Below are 17,973 nucleotides of genomic sequence, written 5' to 3' on the forward strand. Positions count from 1 at the left end.
TGGAAAGTCCCAGGGCCGAGCCGAGCAGGCCGATGAAAGTCCTGAGCCCCCACCGGGCGATGGAAAGTCCCAGGGCCGAGCCGAGCAGGCCGATGAAAGTCCTGAGCCCCCACCGGGCGATGGAAAGTGCTGCGGCCGAGCCACGCAGGGCGATGAAGGGCCTGCGAGCGGGTTGATCATACCTCGCGCTTCGGGGCGGTTGAAGCTGCTACGGCTGGAGCTCCCGAAAGCCGGTCGCCAGCCAGGGACCTGCGAACTCCCGATGTTGCGGTCTGCAGGGCCCACGGCCGAAGCCTCCGAGATGGTAAGTCCAGGCCATGCGACCGGAGTCTTTGAGGTCGATCCCAGCTGGAGGCCGCCGACTCCACGATGTTAGGCCGTAGCGTGAACGGAGATACGACACGGTAAAGGTCGCATCTCCGTTGAGGAGGAGATTTGAAAAAAGGTTTCTCCCAACCCCCCCACCACCCCCCCACATACACAGAGTTAAAAATAAAACAAAACGTACATTTAACGACGACAATGACAAAAAACAGAAGATTAAAAGTGTAAGAAGATTAAAAGTTGTCCATGATTCACGCATCGTCTCTTTTCACAAAATCCCTTTATTCCTTGGCTGTCTCTTTGTCCAAAAGTGTAATCATTGTTCAGGCACTCATAGACTTCTACCACCAAAGGTTTATTTCCATCAATATTTCATAACTCCACACAAACTGATCCTCCTTGCTGATTTTCTGGGCCAGGTCTCTTTTCCATTGCTTATTCAATGCCATCCTTTATTTTCAGAGCTACCCACCTTATTTTCCCTTCAAGCCTTCCTGTTGAAATATTAAGTACTCCAGAATATTTGGTTACCAGTGTGGTCATCTTGCAGCTATGCTTCTGTAAAGACTATTAGGTCCACACTTGTGCACATTAAACATGACCTCTTCTCCGTTGTTATGAAAGCTATGCACCTTCAGAGAAATAGCTTTTAACTTTGACCCTTCCTTGTACACTCCAATTATCATTCGCTGTGTCACTACACCGCAGTGTATTATTAACCTCTTTAAGTTCCTAAAATTCCCCTTACTTGAACCCTACTTCAAGTTGGGGTTCAACTTCAACCCGACTCCCCTCAGTCTATCACCCACCACCACCCCCACCCCCAATCATCACTTTAATTTAAAGTTGCAGCACGATGGATGTAAGACCCATTCATATGTTCATGTGATAGGAGCAGAATTAGGCCATTTGGCCCATCACGATGGCTGATCTAACTCGCTCCTAACCCCATTCTCCTGCCTTCCCCAAACCCCTGACATCTGTACTAATCAACCCTACTATTCCAAGGAAGCACTTCCCTCCTTCCTCACCTCTGGCCCAGTGACTCGAACCTACTAGCTCTCACACATCTGAGCTATGCATTCAACCCTTTGATCTCCATCATCCTATTGCCGATTTGCAAATGGCCAGAGATTTTTTTACCAATGTTTTTCTGCTTGTTAATTGTAGATTGTAGATACTCATTCTGCCCCAGTAGATTCTCTTAGTTCTATCTCTTGAGTTGGTTCATATCATATCATATCATATCATATATATACAGCCGGAAACAGGCCTTTTCGGCCCTCCAAGTCCGTGCCGCCCAGTGATCCCCGTACATTAACACTATCCTACACCCACTAGGGACAATTTTTTTTTACATTTACCCAGCCAATTAACCTACATACCTGTACGTCTTTGGAGTGTGGGAGGAAACCGAAGATCTCGGAGTAAACCCACGCAGGTCACGGGGAGAATGTACAAACTCCTTACAGTGCAGCACCCGTAGTCAGGATCGAACCTGAGTCTCCGGCGCTGCATTCGCTGTAAAGCAGCAACTCTACCGCTGCGCTATGCATGGACCCTAATGGCAGGATCCTCCCCTTCCCATTCCTGCTTTCTGTCGCCACCGTGAGGAGATGTTGTGAACCCTGACTGTGGGCAGCCACCACTGTCTCCAGCACAGAGAACATTTTCTGTCACCTTGGTAAGCTAGCTCTGACACTGTGACTTTCCATTTCACTACACCCGCTGGTGTGCCCTGCTCCACCTGCTAAGTTACTGCTCATACTTTGCACACAGCTGTCTGCATGTCTACTCAACTCAAGCTGCCTGCCCACTCTAAATCTACACAAGACTAGGTGCCGTTGTGCTTGAAGGTTGCAATTATACAAAATGCGAAGGGCTGTTGGAAGCAGGAGAGCTCTAAACCATTTCAATATTGTAAAGACACAAGAATCAGCAGTTGCTGGAATCTGCATTGTTTTTTTTGCTGACTATTATACATATCATATGACGGGCCGCGGCTGTGGACGGGGAACGCGGCTGGAGGCCTTTATCGAGGCGCCGCGGTCTCCATGCCTCCTGGATCGCCGCGTAGAAGCCCGGCTGGGCCCCGCGGGTCGGAGTCCGGGTCGGCGGAGCGGCCAATGGAGCCCGCGGCTTGGGCCCGAGTCGCCACCACGGAGGTGTGAAGACCCGTGACGATGGGGCCTCAGCAGTGATGAAGCCTCGCGGCGGCGGCGATGCCTCGCGGGTCGGCCTGTGGTCGATGGGAGCATGGGGGAGCCGTGGGGGGGGGGGGGGGGGGGGAGAATGGACAATGGAGACCCGGCGTGGGGAAACTGCTGTGGGGGGGGAACAATAGTAGGAGCCGGCGTGCTTTGTAACTTTGTCAGCAACGTAGGCGGCTGCTATTTGATACATTGGGTATGCAGCAAAGAATCTCACTGTGCCTAGTCACATGTGACAATAAAGTATTCCATTCCATTCTATTCTATTCTATATTGCCACGCAGTTATGCTTAATGCAGACAGGCAATGAGATAGTCAGAACAATGCAAATGCGGCTCCTTTAATTGACTGATCCTAAAGGGTGTTCCCTCCACCAGCACAGATCCTGCTCAGTATTTCTCTGAACTGTCAGAAGGGATTATTGCTCAGTTCAGCCGAATGGAATCATGGAAGGAGAAGACTGAGCCAATTAGCCTAACCCACAAGCTATAATGCATAAGAGAGATTGATTGATTTTGTACCATTGGCGAGGATATATGCAGTCGTATTGTGAGCACCATATCTGAGGAAGGAGAAGGTCCAGAGGAGGTTTGGACCCGTTAATGGGTTCATGTATGATGAGCGTTTGACGGCACTGGGCCTGTACTCACTGCAGTTTGGAAGGATGAGGGGAGGCCTCATTCAAACTTAATGAATAGTGTATCACCTACCACTCTATCCACTCTTGGATAGAGTGGATGTGGAGAGGATGTTTCCACTAGTGGGAGAGTCTAGGACCAGAGGCCATAACCTGAGAATTGCCACAGAAGGTTGTGGAGGCCATCAATGGATATTTTTAAGGCAATGGGAGAGAGATTTTTGTTCAGGGGTTCAGGGGTCATGGGAGAAGGCAGGAGAATGGGATTAGGAGGGAGAGATAGATCAGCTATGATTGAATGGCGGAGTAGACTTGATGGGTCGAATGGCCTAATTCTGCTCCTATCACTAATGACCTTATGACATGACCACATAGCATGGCTAACTCTAGATGCCAACACATACAACTCTAAACCAAACTCATTTAATCTCTTCAGGTTCGCTGTGTCCAACCCTTTGTGCTGAACTCGTTTTAATCTTCTGTCCCTGACCTGGTTATTGTTTTACAACCCTATGCACCTGATAGGTCCAACGCTTTCCACTTAACATGTCCAACCATCCATGCTAGCTGCACCTCACAGGGAGGAGGACCAAGACCAGCTTAGAGACCGGTCTAATTCCTGAGAGCTCCTGCGATCAATCAGCCGATCAGGCTAAACCGTGTCTTGTTCCAGTAATTTCACCAAGAGCAGCCTCTGCCTGGCCATCTTGCTAAGCAGCCAAACCTGTCTGAAGAAGGGTCTCGACCCAAAACATCACCCATTTCTTTTCTCCATGGTGCTGCCTGTCCCGCTGAGTTACTCTAGCATTTTGTGCCTATCTTCAACCAAACTGCGAGATGGTTTGGTGTGAGCATCAGCCAGGCCCAGGACTTAGGACTCCTATGTTTCTTCTCAAAGGTATATAGGATAAGAAAAGTTGTTGCAGCATGTACATGTGAGGGCAATCATAGCTGTGTGACACTGCAACCATTGCCGTTTATGCAATCTCCTGGCTGACTATTCCTTGTATGTAACAAGCTAGGTAAATCGTATTCAAAAGGGCGGCATGGTGGCACAGTGGTAGAGTTGCTGCCTTACATTGCCAGACACCCGGGTTCGATCCTGACCACGGGTACTATCTGTAGGGAGTTTGTACGTTCTCCCTGTGACCTGCGTGCGTTTTCTCCAGGTGCTCCGGTTTCTTCCCACACTCCAAAGCCATACAGGTTTGTAGGTTAATTGCCTTGGTAAAATTGTAAATTGTCCCTAGTGTGTGTAGGATAGTGTTAGTGTGTGGGGATTGCTGGTCGGCATGGATTCAGTGGGCCGAAGGGCCTGTTTCCATGCTATACCCTTAAACTAAACTAAACAAAATTTAAAAAAAAAAAAAATAACAGCCTTTTGCAGCTGTTTTGGTTTATCTTGGTACCTTACTTAAATGAGCAGCAACCCAGAAGACCCCAGTTGAGAAGATGTAATTAGCAACTTGAAGGGAATACCTCTGGTTGAAGCATCGTGGGCAAGTTAGGACAAGCAGGTGAAAATGATTGTTCCGAGCTGAGAAGCCTTAATCTCCGAGCCTTTCCCATTGACACCAATGCAGGAGCATTGTATCCAGAGACTGCTTCCATACGAGAGCTGAGGGGGAAAAAATGGGCAGGTCGATCAAGCTGGAAAAAGTGCAGAAAAGATTTGCGAGGATGTCACAAGAATTTCAAGGGACTGAGTTATAGGAATGGGTGAACTGGCTAGGACTTCAATTCTTGGAACGTAGGAGACATAGAAGTGGTCTGACAGAGGTGAATAAAATCATGCAAGGCATAGATAAGCTGAATGCTCAGTCTTTTTCCTCAGGTAGGGGAATCAAGAACTTGCAGGCAGAAGTTTAAGGGAACAGGAGAAAGATTTAATAGGAACCTGAAGTGCAACTATTTCACATGCAGGGTGGTGGGCATATGGAAAAAGGTGCCTGGCAAAGTGATTGAGCAGGTAAAATACATACAAAGGATGGGTTCCAAGGGATATAGATCAAATGCGAGAAAATGAGACAAGCTTAGATGGGCACTTGGTCGCAGAGAGGGCTTGGGCAAAAAGGACTGTTTTCATGCTATGTGATATCTCTGACTCTAATTCAATCTGCAGCAGAAGAAGGGTCTCGACCCAAAACGTCAACCATTCCTTCTCTCCAGAGATGCTGCCTGTCCCGTTGAGTTACTCCAGCATTTTGTAGCTACCTTCAACAACATGTTGTCCAAAATGAAGCATACTCTATATCCATCCGCAAGGTTTCCACACGAACAGAGAGGATTTAAGGTTAGGGAGTGTTCATAAGTTCATAATTGATAGAAGCAGAATTAGGCCATTTGGCCCATCAAGTCTACTCCACCATTTAATCATGATTGATCTATCTCTCCCTCTCCTAACCCCATTGACATGCCTTCTCTCCATAACCCCTGTCACCCGTACCAATCAAAATTCTGGAAATGTGTAAGAAGGCACTGCGGATGCTGGTTTAAACCAAAGATAGACACAAAAAGCTGGAGTAACTCAGCGGGACAGGCAGCATCTCTGGAGAGAAGGAATGGGTGACGTTTCGGGTCGAGGCCCTTTTTCAGACGGATGAATTCTGGAAATGGCAGTGATAATTTCTTCTATACATGTCAACCTTAGTGTCAACCTTAATGGTGACACTGAAACTGCTCACCACATGTTTAGTGAGCTCAGCCCACCATGCGTTGAAGAGTGGACTACATTTTTTTTGCCTCAGAATGGTCAAGTGAAATATGAGGTGCTGTCCCCCCAATTTGCATTTGGCCTCACTCTGACAATGGAGGAGCCCAAGACATAAAGTCCGCTGGACTTAACATCGCCGGCGCGGCTCGGCCGTGGGACGTTTCAGTGCTCGGTGCGGCTCGGCCGCGGGGCCTTCCATCCCCTTGCGGGGGCTGTGCGTGTCGGTCGCTTCGGTAGGGGTCGAGCTGCCTGTCCGTGGGCGCGGGGGGAAGAGAGTGGAAGAGAGTGGAAGTTTTGTTGCCTTCCATCACAGTGAGGGGGTGTTTGGAGTCACTGTGATGGATGTTTGTGTTGGGGTCGTGTGTCCTGTGTTCTTTTCTTTTTTGCTGTGTCTTGTGACTGCTGAAATTTCGTTCGGTATTTATACCGAATGACAATAAAGTTCTGTTATGTTATTGTGGGAATGGGAAGGGGAGTTAAAGTGTTTGGCAACCCGGAGATCACGTTGGAGCAGGTGGCCTCAAGTTTCAGTGATTCTGTACAATACTGTTAACCATAGTTGCTTCAAGGACTGCTTCACCAGTGATGGGAGAGGAAAAGGTACGTACATTTTGGGTTTCATACAGCAACCCGGGTACCATATGTGGCTCCATGTGCAATCACAGAAGGTTAAAAATTGCAATGAAAATTGTATTAAGTCATTGTCTGCAAAGACAATGCTATTGGAAGTGCAGTTATGCATATGTCTCTGTAAACTATAAATGGGAGCACTTATATTAAAATGTGCAAATAAACATCAAGTGTTTAACCCATCCTGTTTGGGATGTTTTGTTTATCATTGTCATGTGTACCAATATACAGTGAAAAACGTTGCTTTGCTTGCAATCCAGGCAAATCATAGTGTACATGAGTACAAGCAAGTACTTATCATGTTGATGTGACAGCCAAGAAAGCACACCAATGCCTTTACTCCTGAGACTGAGGAAATTTGCCTTGTCTCCATTGACTCTTGCAAACTTCTCAGACGCACCATAGAAAACATACTGTCAGGTTGCATTAAAGCTTGGTTTAGGAACAGCTGTGCTCAAGACTGCAAGACATTGCAGAGAGTTGTGGATGTAAACCAGTCCATCACACACTCCCCACCATTGATCCACTTACACTTCACGCTGCCTCTTCTTGGTCCTGTTGAGTAGAAGGCACAGAAGCTTGAAAGCGCGCACCACCAGACAGGAACAGCTTCTTCCCCTCTGTTATCAGGCTTCTGAAAGGTCCTTCCATAAGCTAGGGTACTGCCTGATTCACCTCTCTCCCATTGTGGGGACATTGGACTTTGTCTATGGAACTATTGTGCTCCGATGCCAAGAACTATATTCTGCACTCAGTATCTTCCTCTTTGCTCTACCTACTACACTTGAGTTTGATATGATTTTATTTCAAACTATACATGCCTACATCGCCATTCAATAAGATCACAACTAATCATTTAACTCAGCCCCATTTCCTGTACTAACCCCATATCCCTTAATTCTCTTAATATTCATATGCTGAAAGTTAACTCATACATTATGCAGATGGTGCTGCACGCTATGTTAGTTGCCTGTGGATATACCTTAACAGTTTGTAATTAAAAACTATTAAATAAAAATATTTAAGACTTACAGTGAGATAAACACATTGAAATACTCCACAGTTGCTCTCCACCTAAAGAGAAATAATAGTTGATATGCCATGTTACATTATTTATTTTTATTTTTAATAAACTTTCTTACTTATTTCGATGTTGTGCGAGTGTCACATTACCTTGGAATGCTTGACTGGGCACAAGCCCAAGACGGGACCCTCTGATAGATGGATAAACCTTTCTCTGCCTTCACTCATATCTGTAGTTAGTTAGTCAGTTTAATTTATTATCACATGTACCGAGGTACGGTGAAAAGCTTTTGTTGCATGCTAACCAGTCAGCGGAAAGACAATGCATGATTACAATCGAGCCATTTACGGTGTATAGATACATGAGAAGGGAATAACATTTAGTGCAAGATAAAGCCAATAAAGTCTGAGGGTCACCAATGTGGTAGACAGTAGTTCAGTACTGCTCTCTGGTTGTGGTCGGATGTGGTCGGATGATTCAGCTGCCTGATAACAGCTGGGAAAGGGAAGACGAGGGAGTGGCCAGGGTACGACTCATCCTTGACCATTCTGCTGGCCTTGCCGAGGCAGCACGAGTTATAAATGGAGTCAATGAAAGAGAGGTTGGTTTGTGTGATGGTCTGGGCTGCGTCCACAATTTGCTGCAATTCCTTGCAGTCTTGGATGGAGCTGTTCCCAAACCAAACTGTGATGCATCCTGATAAAATGCTTTCTTGAATTTTGTTACAGTGGATTATTTCCAGCCCCATTACTGTCATTTCACGGATTAAGCCAAGAGGAGTTTAACGCATGTGATCGACCTCTTCTGCTCTGAGTGGTGAAATGCTGTAAAATGTACTTGGAGCTTCAGTGAAGTTTCCAATCCAGATAATGGAGCAGTCAGAGCAGCTGGAAATACCAAATGATCAAACTTCTGTTTGATACTGCTGCTAGTTTACATTTTTCCTTAACTTTCCTCTGTGGAAATATACGTCTGTCTAACTTGTCAAAAAGGACAAGATTAGTATACTTGCTTCCACCAGTGCAACCAAGCATGGATTATTGACTGCATTAAATAACTGTATTCATTGTAATGTTTTATTTTCATATTTCCCCAGCTCCTGAGATATTGCATGCATCTATATATGGGTGCACTGGCTATGACTTTGCCGTCGACTGGTGGTCTCTTGGGATCACTGCTTACGAGCTCCTCAAAGGACAGGCATGTTAAACGGCTCTTGCACTTATGTATTCATAGAGTCATAGAGTTATATAGCGTGGAAACATCCCTTTAGGCCCAACTTCCCCACACTGGCTAACATGTCCCATCTACACTGGCCCCACCTGCCTGTATTTGGCCCATATCCCTCTAAATCTGTCCTATCCATGTACCTGTCTAATTGTTTCTTAAACGTTGCCACAGTCCCTGCCTCAACTACCTCCTCTGCCAGCTCGTTCAATAACCCACCACCCTTTGTTTGAAGAAGTTACCCCTTAGCTTCCTATTAAATCTTTTCCCCTTCACTTTAAACCTATGTTCTCTGGTTCTCTTGCCCCTACTCTGAGCAAGAAACTCTGTGCATCTACCCAATCTATTCTTCTCATGATTTTATACACCTCAATAAGACCACTCCCTCATCCTCCTGCGCTCCATGGAATAGAGACCCAGCCTACTCAACCTCTCCCTATAGCTCAGACTCTTGAGTCTTAGCAACATCCTCATAAATCTTCTCTGTACCCTTTCCAGTTTGACAACATCTTTCCTATAACATGGTGGCCAGAACTGAACACAATACTCTAAATGCGGCCTCATCAACGTCTTTTACAACTGCAACATGACTTCCCAACTTATAAACTCGATACTGCTGAAGGCCAATGCGCAAAAAGCCTTTTTGACCACCTTATCTACCAGTGACTCCACCTTCAAGGAACCATGCACCTGCACTCCTAGATCCCTCTGCTCTACAGCACTCCCCAGAGCACTACCATTCACTGTGTAGTTCCTGCTTCAATGTTTCACAACCATCTTCACTCTCTGCAATACCACCCACTTTTGTATTATCTGAAAACTTGCTAATCTTGCCAAATCATTGGTATAGATGACAATCAATAAGGGGCCCAGCACCGAACCCTGAAGCACACCACTAGTCACAGGCATCCAGTCCGAGAAGCAACCTTCCACCATCACCCTCTGTTTCCTTCCGTGAAGCTAATTTTCTATCCATTCATCTATCTCTCATTGGAACACATGCGATCTAATCTCAGTGCCCATTTGTGCCCCATATCTTACAAAATCAGTCAATAAGCATACATCATCATCTTGTTCCTAATTTCACTCTTCCCTTGCCTGCACCAACACATTAGTAGCTTGATAGATAGGAATCTGTAGCTGCACTTTGGTTCCATCATTCAATATAAGGTATAAATTGGGGAGCTTAACACCCTCTGCAAAACTCTTGGTTTATGCACCAGTTGAGTCAACAAACAGAGTGCCAGAGAAGGATTGGACCAAATTACTTGCTCCACCTCTGATCCATGCCTGGATGCCTGTGACTAGTGGTGTGCTTCAGGGTTCGGTGCTGGGCCCGTTATTGTTTGTCATCTATATCAATATCAGGACATCCTATTGACACTGAAACATTGGTGATATCTGGAACATTTATTCCTGAAAATCTGAGAGTCTAGTCTTGATTGCCTGTCCAGGTAGCCAAGGCAGTGAGCAAATTTTATAATTCTGTGTGCTTGATGGAAGAACTGATGGGACAACATGCACGTGGCCTTTCCTTGCAGCTTGCCCAGCCCTGCGATGTTGAAGTCAGCTATTATCCCTTTCCAATCCTCTGCCACCATTACCTCCGATCAGAAGTGGGAACAAACCCAAGTATGTCCTACTGATGAACTAATCCCACAACTCATGTTACATTACATTTAGCCATCCTAATTTGGCTAAAGTGGTGAAGCCCTTGTTATTTTAGCCGAATGATAACCTCTTTAAGCAATTCCTCCATTGGTGCTTTGCCCATTATTTTTTTCTTCACTTTGATTATAGAATTGAGATTAAAAGAGGTTTATTCAAAATATAATGGTTTGGAGGAGTTGCAGACAACGATGAACACCGTCAGAAGATACAGCGTGATATAGATCAGCTGCAAAAATGGGTGGAGAAAAGGTGGAAATGTTCAACACTGGAGGGCACAGCTACAAGGAAAGAGGGGGAAAGTCTAATGGAGATGTGCGGGGAAAGGTTTTTACACATAGGGTGTTGGGGCCTGCAACGTATTGCCAGGGGTGGTGGTGGAGGCAGATATAATAGTGGCATTCAAGAGGTTTTTGAAGGCACAAGGAAATTCAAGGAATAGAGGGATATGATTCACATGAAGACAGATGAGACCAATTCAGCTAGGCAGCGAGCTTGTCACAAACATTGTGGGTCAAAGAATTTTGATTGGATTTTACCTCTGATGTATAGTGCTATGAATGCATTGTCTTTTCACAGAGACCATATAAAACCACCAGGACCACCAGGATGACTGAAGCACTGGACCAGGTTACTTGTGTGAGGGTTGTCTACCCCTCTGCCTGGTCCAGTGCAACGGTGTCATTGCTTCAGGAGGTAAGGACACATGCAGAGCTATTACATCTGCTTGGATGTATTATGGTAGATTTAGTCAGTTAACATCCTGCCCCTTGACTACTCTAATCTGCCACACTGACACTTACTGGCCCATTCCTGGAGACTACCATCTTCCCAGGGAAGTTGGGAAATGTTGATTCCTTAGTCCCTGACTGTTAAGTTTTGACCATCAACTGCAGCAATATTTTTTATCAGCATCAAGCCTTCAAGAAACATTAGGTTGCTAAGAACTGCGTCCAAGAGATTCACTTTTAATTATTGAAACTGTGGTGTATTATGATAAGAATTGACGAGTGAGACAGGTTAGCATACAACATATGGCTGCTTTACTTCAACACCACCAGAGAGTGTAATCAGGTATCCCACAATGCTTTATACCCGGAACTACGGCAAGGCTCAGCTGCCAAAACACAAAACTCAAAATGGTAAATACACCACATTACCCCCTTTTTAAAATGAAGGTAATCTTAAATAACTGAAATTAGCAAGTGCCTTATTACTAACAATAACCATTCCCAAAATTACTACTATGCAAAGTTACTTGTTATCACTAGAGACCCTCTTGTAGTTTTAACAAGTCTCAGTCCATCTGTGTGTTCATATTAATGAAAACAACTTAAACAACTAAACAGTCCTTCATGCCGAACATTTCCCCTTTTAAAAAAAAAAATGAAGCTTAAGGGACATAGCGGTCTGGAGGCTTCCTGACCCTTGATGATCGGCGTGGACTCAGCGGCGCAGCAGCTGCAGCTGTACGGTCCACAGTCCCTGGCTCGCTGCATGATGACATGTCCTCCGGCTGTGCGGGTTGGCTCGGTGCAGAAGTGTCAGTGGTTGAGTTTTCAGTGTCCTGATCCAGTCCATCTCCCATGACTCTGAATCTCAGCTGATCTCCATGTCTCCTGTAGGTGATGTCGGTGTCTCCTCCTTGTACTTTGTAAGACACCGGTCCTGTTTGATCCACTATGACTCCAGGAATCCATTTGCGTCCTCCCCCAGCCGTATTGTATAAATACACTGGGTCATCCACTGAGAAACACCTGTCTGCTGCACGGAGGTCATGGTGAAACTTCTGATTGTACTGTTTTTTACGAACAGCGGCTGCTGTGTCCGGACGGATGAAATCCAGACGGGTGCGCACGTGTCTGTTCAGAAACAGGTCAGCAGGTGACTGACCAGTAGTGCAGTTTGGTGTGGTGCGATACTGCATCAAAAAGATGGAGATCCTGTGCTCCACATCCATTGTGTCAGCTTTTTCATTCCACCCTTGAATGACTGAACGTACCGTTCTGCCAGGCCATTCGAGGCAGGGTGACCAGGAGCACTTGTAGAATGAAGGATTCCATTCTGCTGCATGAAGTTTTTAAACTCCTCTGACGTGAACTGCGTTCCATTATCCGTGACAATGTGCTCCGGCAATCCATAAGCTGCGAACAGTCTTCTCAGTCGTGTGATAGTGGCTTGTGATGTGATGCTAGACATTTTAAACACCTCCAACCACTTGGAGTAAGCATCCACCACCAACATGAAAGTGTGTCCCAAAAATGGACCAGCAAAGTCTATGTGTAGTCTTTTCCAGCTCTGGCCAGGAAATTCCCATGGATGCAAAGGCACCTGACGAGGCATCCTTTGCTCCAATTGACATGACTCACATGCTCTGCAAACTTGCTCCACCTCTGCATCAACTTTAGGCCACCATACGTACTTGCGTGTTAGTGCTTTCATTTTCACAATTCCTGGATGGCCAGAATGCAGCTCCTTTAAAACAGTTTTTCTCAACTTTTCAGGAATCACCACTCTGGTGCCCCACAGGACACATCCTCGCTCTATTGAAAGTTCACATCTACGCGTGTGGAAAGCTTTCAGAGTCTCATCCACTTCAGCAGGCCAGCCATCCATGACAAATTTCAGCACCTTTGACAACACGTTGTCTGTGCGTGTTGCACGTGCCACTTGGTCTGCGTTCAGTGGAGCCTGCTCAAGATGTTCAGTTAACAGTGTGTATACGCTGTCAGTGACGGCTGTGGTCCCTGTGTCGTTTGTGTCAGGCAGCGGAACTCTTGAGAGGCCATCTGCATTACCATGTTTCCCTGAGGCACAGTACTCAATGTGATAATCATAGGCAGAGAGAATTATTGCCCATCTTTGGAAATCGAGCTGCAGCCATGGTAGGCAGGCTTTTGTGTTCTCCAAACAGTGTTAGCAGGGGTTTGTGATCAGTCACAAGTTTGAATTTCCTCCCCCACAGGTATTGGTGAAACTTCTTTACACCAAAAATGAGCGCCAGTCCCTCTTTCTCAATCTGAGAATATTTCTTCTCAGCAGGGGATAATGTGCATGATGAGAAGGCGATGGGGCGCTCCTCCCCTGTAGGCATTTTGTGTTGTATGACAGCTCCAATGCCATACGCTGAGGAGTCACAGGCCAGAGTGAGAGGAAGCTTTTGGTCATAGTGCACCAGGATCTTGTCACTTGTGAGCAGCGATTTGCACTTGTCAAAAGCTTTCTGCTCTCGACTTTTCCACTCCCACGACACCTGGTCTTTCAGCAACCTGTACAGGGAAGCAAGCACAGTGCTTTGGTTGGGCATGAACCGTCCATAATAATTCACTAGTCCCAAGAAAGCTCTCAGCTCTTTCACACAGGTGGGGGCTGGTGCATCCTTTATTGCTCTGACTTTCTCCGGTGACGGCTGAATGCCCTGGCTGTTTAACACATGACCCAAGTATTCGATTTGTTTCTTTCCAAACTCACACTTTGCGTCCCTGACTCTCAGTCCGCTCTCCTGCAGTCTCTGTAGCACTTTATGCAGGTTTTGCAGATGCTCTCGTTCAGTTTTTCCTGTGATGAGGAGATCATCCAGATACACCACTACATTCAGATCTTTCATGAGGTTCTCCATGATTCTTTGGAAGATGGAGGGTGCTGCGCTCACACCAAAAGCCAGTCTGTTATAGACAAATAAGCCTCGGTGTGTGTTAATGGTCAACAGTTTTTTTGATTCTTCCTCCAGAAGTACCTGCTGGTACGCTGAGGCGAGGTCAATCTTTGAAAACACCTTTCCTCCACTGAGGGTTGCCATCAGCTCCTCTATCCGTGGCAATGGATAAGTCTCTGTAGTGGCAGCTTGGTTTACAGTGAGTTTGTAATCTCCACACAGACGAATGGTATGGTCCTTTTTTTCAACCGGAACAACGGGTGCTGCTCATTCACTATGTTTGACTGGAGTAATTATGTTGGCCTTTTCCAGTCGGTCCAATTCAGCCTCCACTCGTGCTTTCATGGCATATGGCAGTGGGCGGCTTTTGCAAAACTTTGGGCGGGCCCCTGGTTCCACCAGAATTGTTGCTTTGACATCACGCAGAGTGCCAAGTTCATCTTTAAACACTTCAGCGTGTAACTCCAGTACATCCTGTATTGATGTCAGGTGAGGCATCTCCTTAATATGTTTTATGTCTTCCTGATAAGACTTGTCACTGGCATGTTTAATTTCTTTCCAGTTTAAGGTGAGCTTTTTTAACCAGTTCCTTCCACACAAAGCTGGTCCTGCTCCCTTTACCACAATCATTGGTAGCTGCTCACTCTGACTCTCATATTTGACAGTGGCTTCAAACTGTCCCAACACAGGAATAACCTCCCCTGTGTATGTCTTCAGTGTGACTTCAGCAAGCCCTAGTGGTTGCTTTAAAAAGGTAGTCTGAAACAACTCCTCTGAGATAATGCTCACGGCAGCTCCGGTGTCAATTTCTAGTTTGACTTCTTTGCCATTAACCACAAAACATGCCCGGTATGCTTGTTTACAGTTGTTGCCATTTACTAATGAAAACATTGGCAACACTATTTCTTCTGCCTCCACATACTTTGTGTTTTTATCAGTCTGTCGTTTATATCTGCTCTGTGTCGGTGCCGCCGCCACTTTTTCTCTGCATGCCCTTTTAATATGCCCGGTTTTACCACAGTTGTAACACTTTGCATCTTTAAAGCGACACACCTGTGGGCTGTGATTTTTGCCGTTACATCTATGGCAGTTCCTCCCCGTTTGCTTAACCGTGTGCGCATCCACTTTATGCACTTGGTTCGGACGTACCTCGTGTCCCCGCAGCTGCTGCGTGTCTCTCTCCGCAGTCTCCATGCTGAGGGCGATTTCAAATGCCCGTGCAAAAGTCAGGTTGGACTCCGACAACAGCCGTCGCTGTCTCTGTCTTCGGGGCGAACTCCCCTATGGAACCTATGATAGGCATTTTCTGCTTGTTTTATCCTCGTCGCCAACTTTAACTGTGGTGTATTATGATAAGAATTGACGAGTGAGACAGGTTAGCATACAACATATGGCTGCTTTACTTCAACACCACCAGCGGTAGCGCAGCGGTAGAGTTGCTGCTTTACAGCGAATGCAGCGCCAGAGACTCAGGTTCGATCCTGACTACGGGTGCTGCACTGTAAGGAGTTTGTACGTTCTCCCCGTGACCTGCGTGGGTTTTCTCCGAGATCTTCGGTTTCCTCCCACACTCCAAATACGTACAGGTATGTAGGTTAATTGGCTGGGTAAATGTAAAAATTGTCCCTAGTGGGTGTAGGATAGTGTTAATGTGCGGGGATCACTGGGCGGCACGGACTTGGTGGGCCGAAAAGGCCTGTTTCCGGCTGTATATATATGATATGATATGATATGATATGAGAGTGTAATCAGGTATCCCACAATGCTTTATACCCGGAACTACGGCAAGGCTCAGCTGCCAAAACACAAAACTCAAAATGGTAAATACACCACAGAAACTTTGCAAGTAAAAGCATGAAGCATGACAGCTTTGATGAGGTATATTGTTTCCTTCTGTGGTGAGAACTATGGATAGAGGCATAGTGTCACAGAGTCATGGAGCACGCAAACAAGCCCTTTGGCCCAACTTTCTTTCTTTCTATCTTTCTTTCTATCATTTTATTTCATACATGTTAAAAGACATCAATTAAAAAAACAAAATAAACCAAAAAAACAGAAGAAATACAAAGAATTTCATCCATTACTTAACGTCTTTACATGTGCGAAAAGGAGTAGGAAGAAATGTGAACTTATTTAATCCTACCCCCATTCCCTAATCAATATTTATCAAGTATTATCTATAATAACTAATACCTAAAATACATATATAACTACATATATACTCACTCACCCCTACAATCATATGAATATACCTATTTACACAATAATGTCTATATTAACTACATCTAATATACATCTAATATACATCTAATATTTGGTAGGACAAATCAAAATAGGACGTACAGGGTAAATGGTAGGGAATTGAGGAATGCAGTGGAACAGAGGGATCTGGGAATAACTGTGCATTGTTCCCTGAAGGTGGAATCTCATGTGGATAGGGTGGTGAAGAAGGCGTTTGGTACGCTTGCCTTTATAAATCAGAGCATCGAGTATAGAAGTTGGGATGTAATGTTAAAATTGTACAGGGCATTGGTGAGGCCGAATCTGGAGTATGGTGTGCAGTTCTGGTCGCCAAATTATAGGAAGGATGTCGACAAAATGGAGAGGGTACAGAGGAGATTTACTAGAATGTTGCCTGGGTTTCAGCACTTAGGCTACAGAGAGAGGTTGAACAGGTTGGGTCTTTATTCTTTGGAGCGTAGAAGGTTGAGGGGGGACTTGATAGAGGTTTTTAAGATTTTGAGAGGGACGGACAGAGTTGACGTGGGTAGGCTTTTCCCTTTGAGAGTGGGGAAGATTCCAACAAGGGGACATAGCTTCAGAATTGAGGGACAAAGGTTTAGGGGTAACATGAGGGGGAACTTCTTTACTCAGAGGGTTGTGGCTGTATGGAATGGGCTTCCGGTGGAAGTGGTGGAGGCTGGCTCGATTTTATTATTTAAGAGTAAATTGGATAGGTATATGGATAAGAGGGGATTAGACGGTTATGGTCTGAGTGCAGGTAGATGAGACTAGGTCAGGGAGAATGGTCGGCGTGGACTGGTAGGGCCGGACAGGCCTGTTTCCATGCTGTAGTTGTTATATGTTATATGTTATATGTTATACATACATTAGGCCAATCATATATATACATATATATACCCGACCATTTACATACAAAATATAAATACAAATATAGTCACCCACCCGTATAATAAGTCAGATATTAATACAAAAATACTCATACACCCTTATATGTTCATATAGATATACTTATTTAAATAATGATGTGTTATTATATGTAGACCCCTGGTGACTGTTAATCCCCCCTCCTCACTACCTAGAAAAAATCATGTGTTTATATTTGTTTTTAAACTGGATGATGTTTGAACATTGTTTTAATTCCGCATTCATTCTGTTCCATAGCTTTACTCCACTGATTGATATAGAAAATATTTTCATTGTTGTGCGAGTATTGCGAATCTTGAAATGTAATGTTCCCCTTAATTTATACCCCCCCTCTCTTTCATAAAACATTTCTTGTAAGTTACTTGGTAGCAAATTGTTTCTCACTTTGTACATGAATTGAGCTGTTTGATATTCCACAATGTCATAAAATTTGATTATTTTAGACAATAAATAATGAGTTGGTGTGTTCACAAAAACCGACATTATGAATTATTCTAATGGCACTTTTTTGCAGTATGAATAGTGGTTGTAGTGAACTTATATATGTACTTCCCCACACCTCTATACAGTAACTTAAATATGGTGAAACTAGTGAACAGAACAGAATGCGAAGTGATTTGTTATCTAAGAAATGTTTTGCTTTGGCCAGAACTGAAATGCTTCTAGATACTTTACTGTGGATATGTTTAATGTGAGATTTCCAGCAATTTTTTTCAT

The 17,973-nt window shown here is 45.1% G+C and overlaps 1 protein-coding gene across 1 annotated transcript in view; it reads left to right on the plus strand.

Annotated features, from left to right (window-relative positions):
- LOC144599790 (serine/threonine-protein kinase 32B-like) overlaps positions 1 to 17,973 on the plus strand; it is a 101,979-nt gene that overhangs the window by 74,666 nt on the left and 9,340 nt on the right. Inside the window, exons 6-7 of the mRNA XM_078411025.1 lie at positions 8,635 to 8,738; positions 11,013 to 11,129. Of these exons, the coding sequence (XP_078267151.1) occupies positions 8,635 to 8,738; positions 11,013 to 11,129 (221 nt within the window). The remainder of the gene's footprint in view (positions 1 to 8,634; positions 8,739 to 11,012; positions 11,130 to 17,973) is intronic.

This window comes from Rhinoraja longicauda, chromosome 14, assembly GCF_053455715.1.
Source record: "Rhinoraja longicauda isolate Sanriku21f chromosome 14, sRhiLon1.1, whole genome shotgun sequence".
Taxonomy (NCBI): domain Eukaryota; kingdom Metazoa; phylum Chordata; class Chondrichthyes; order Rajiformes; family Arhynchobatidae; genus Rhinoraja; species Rhinoraja longicauda.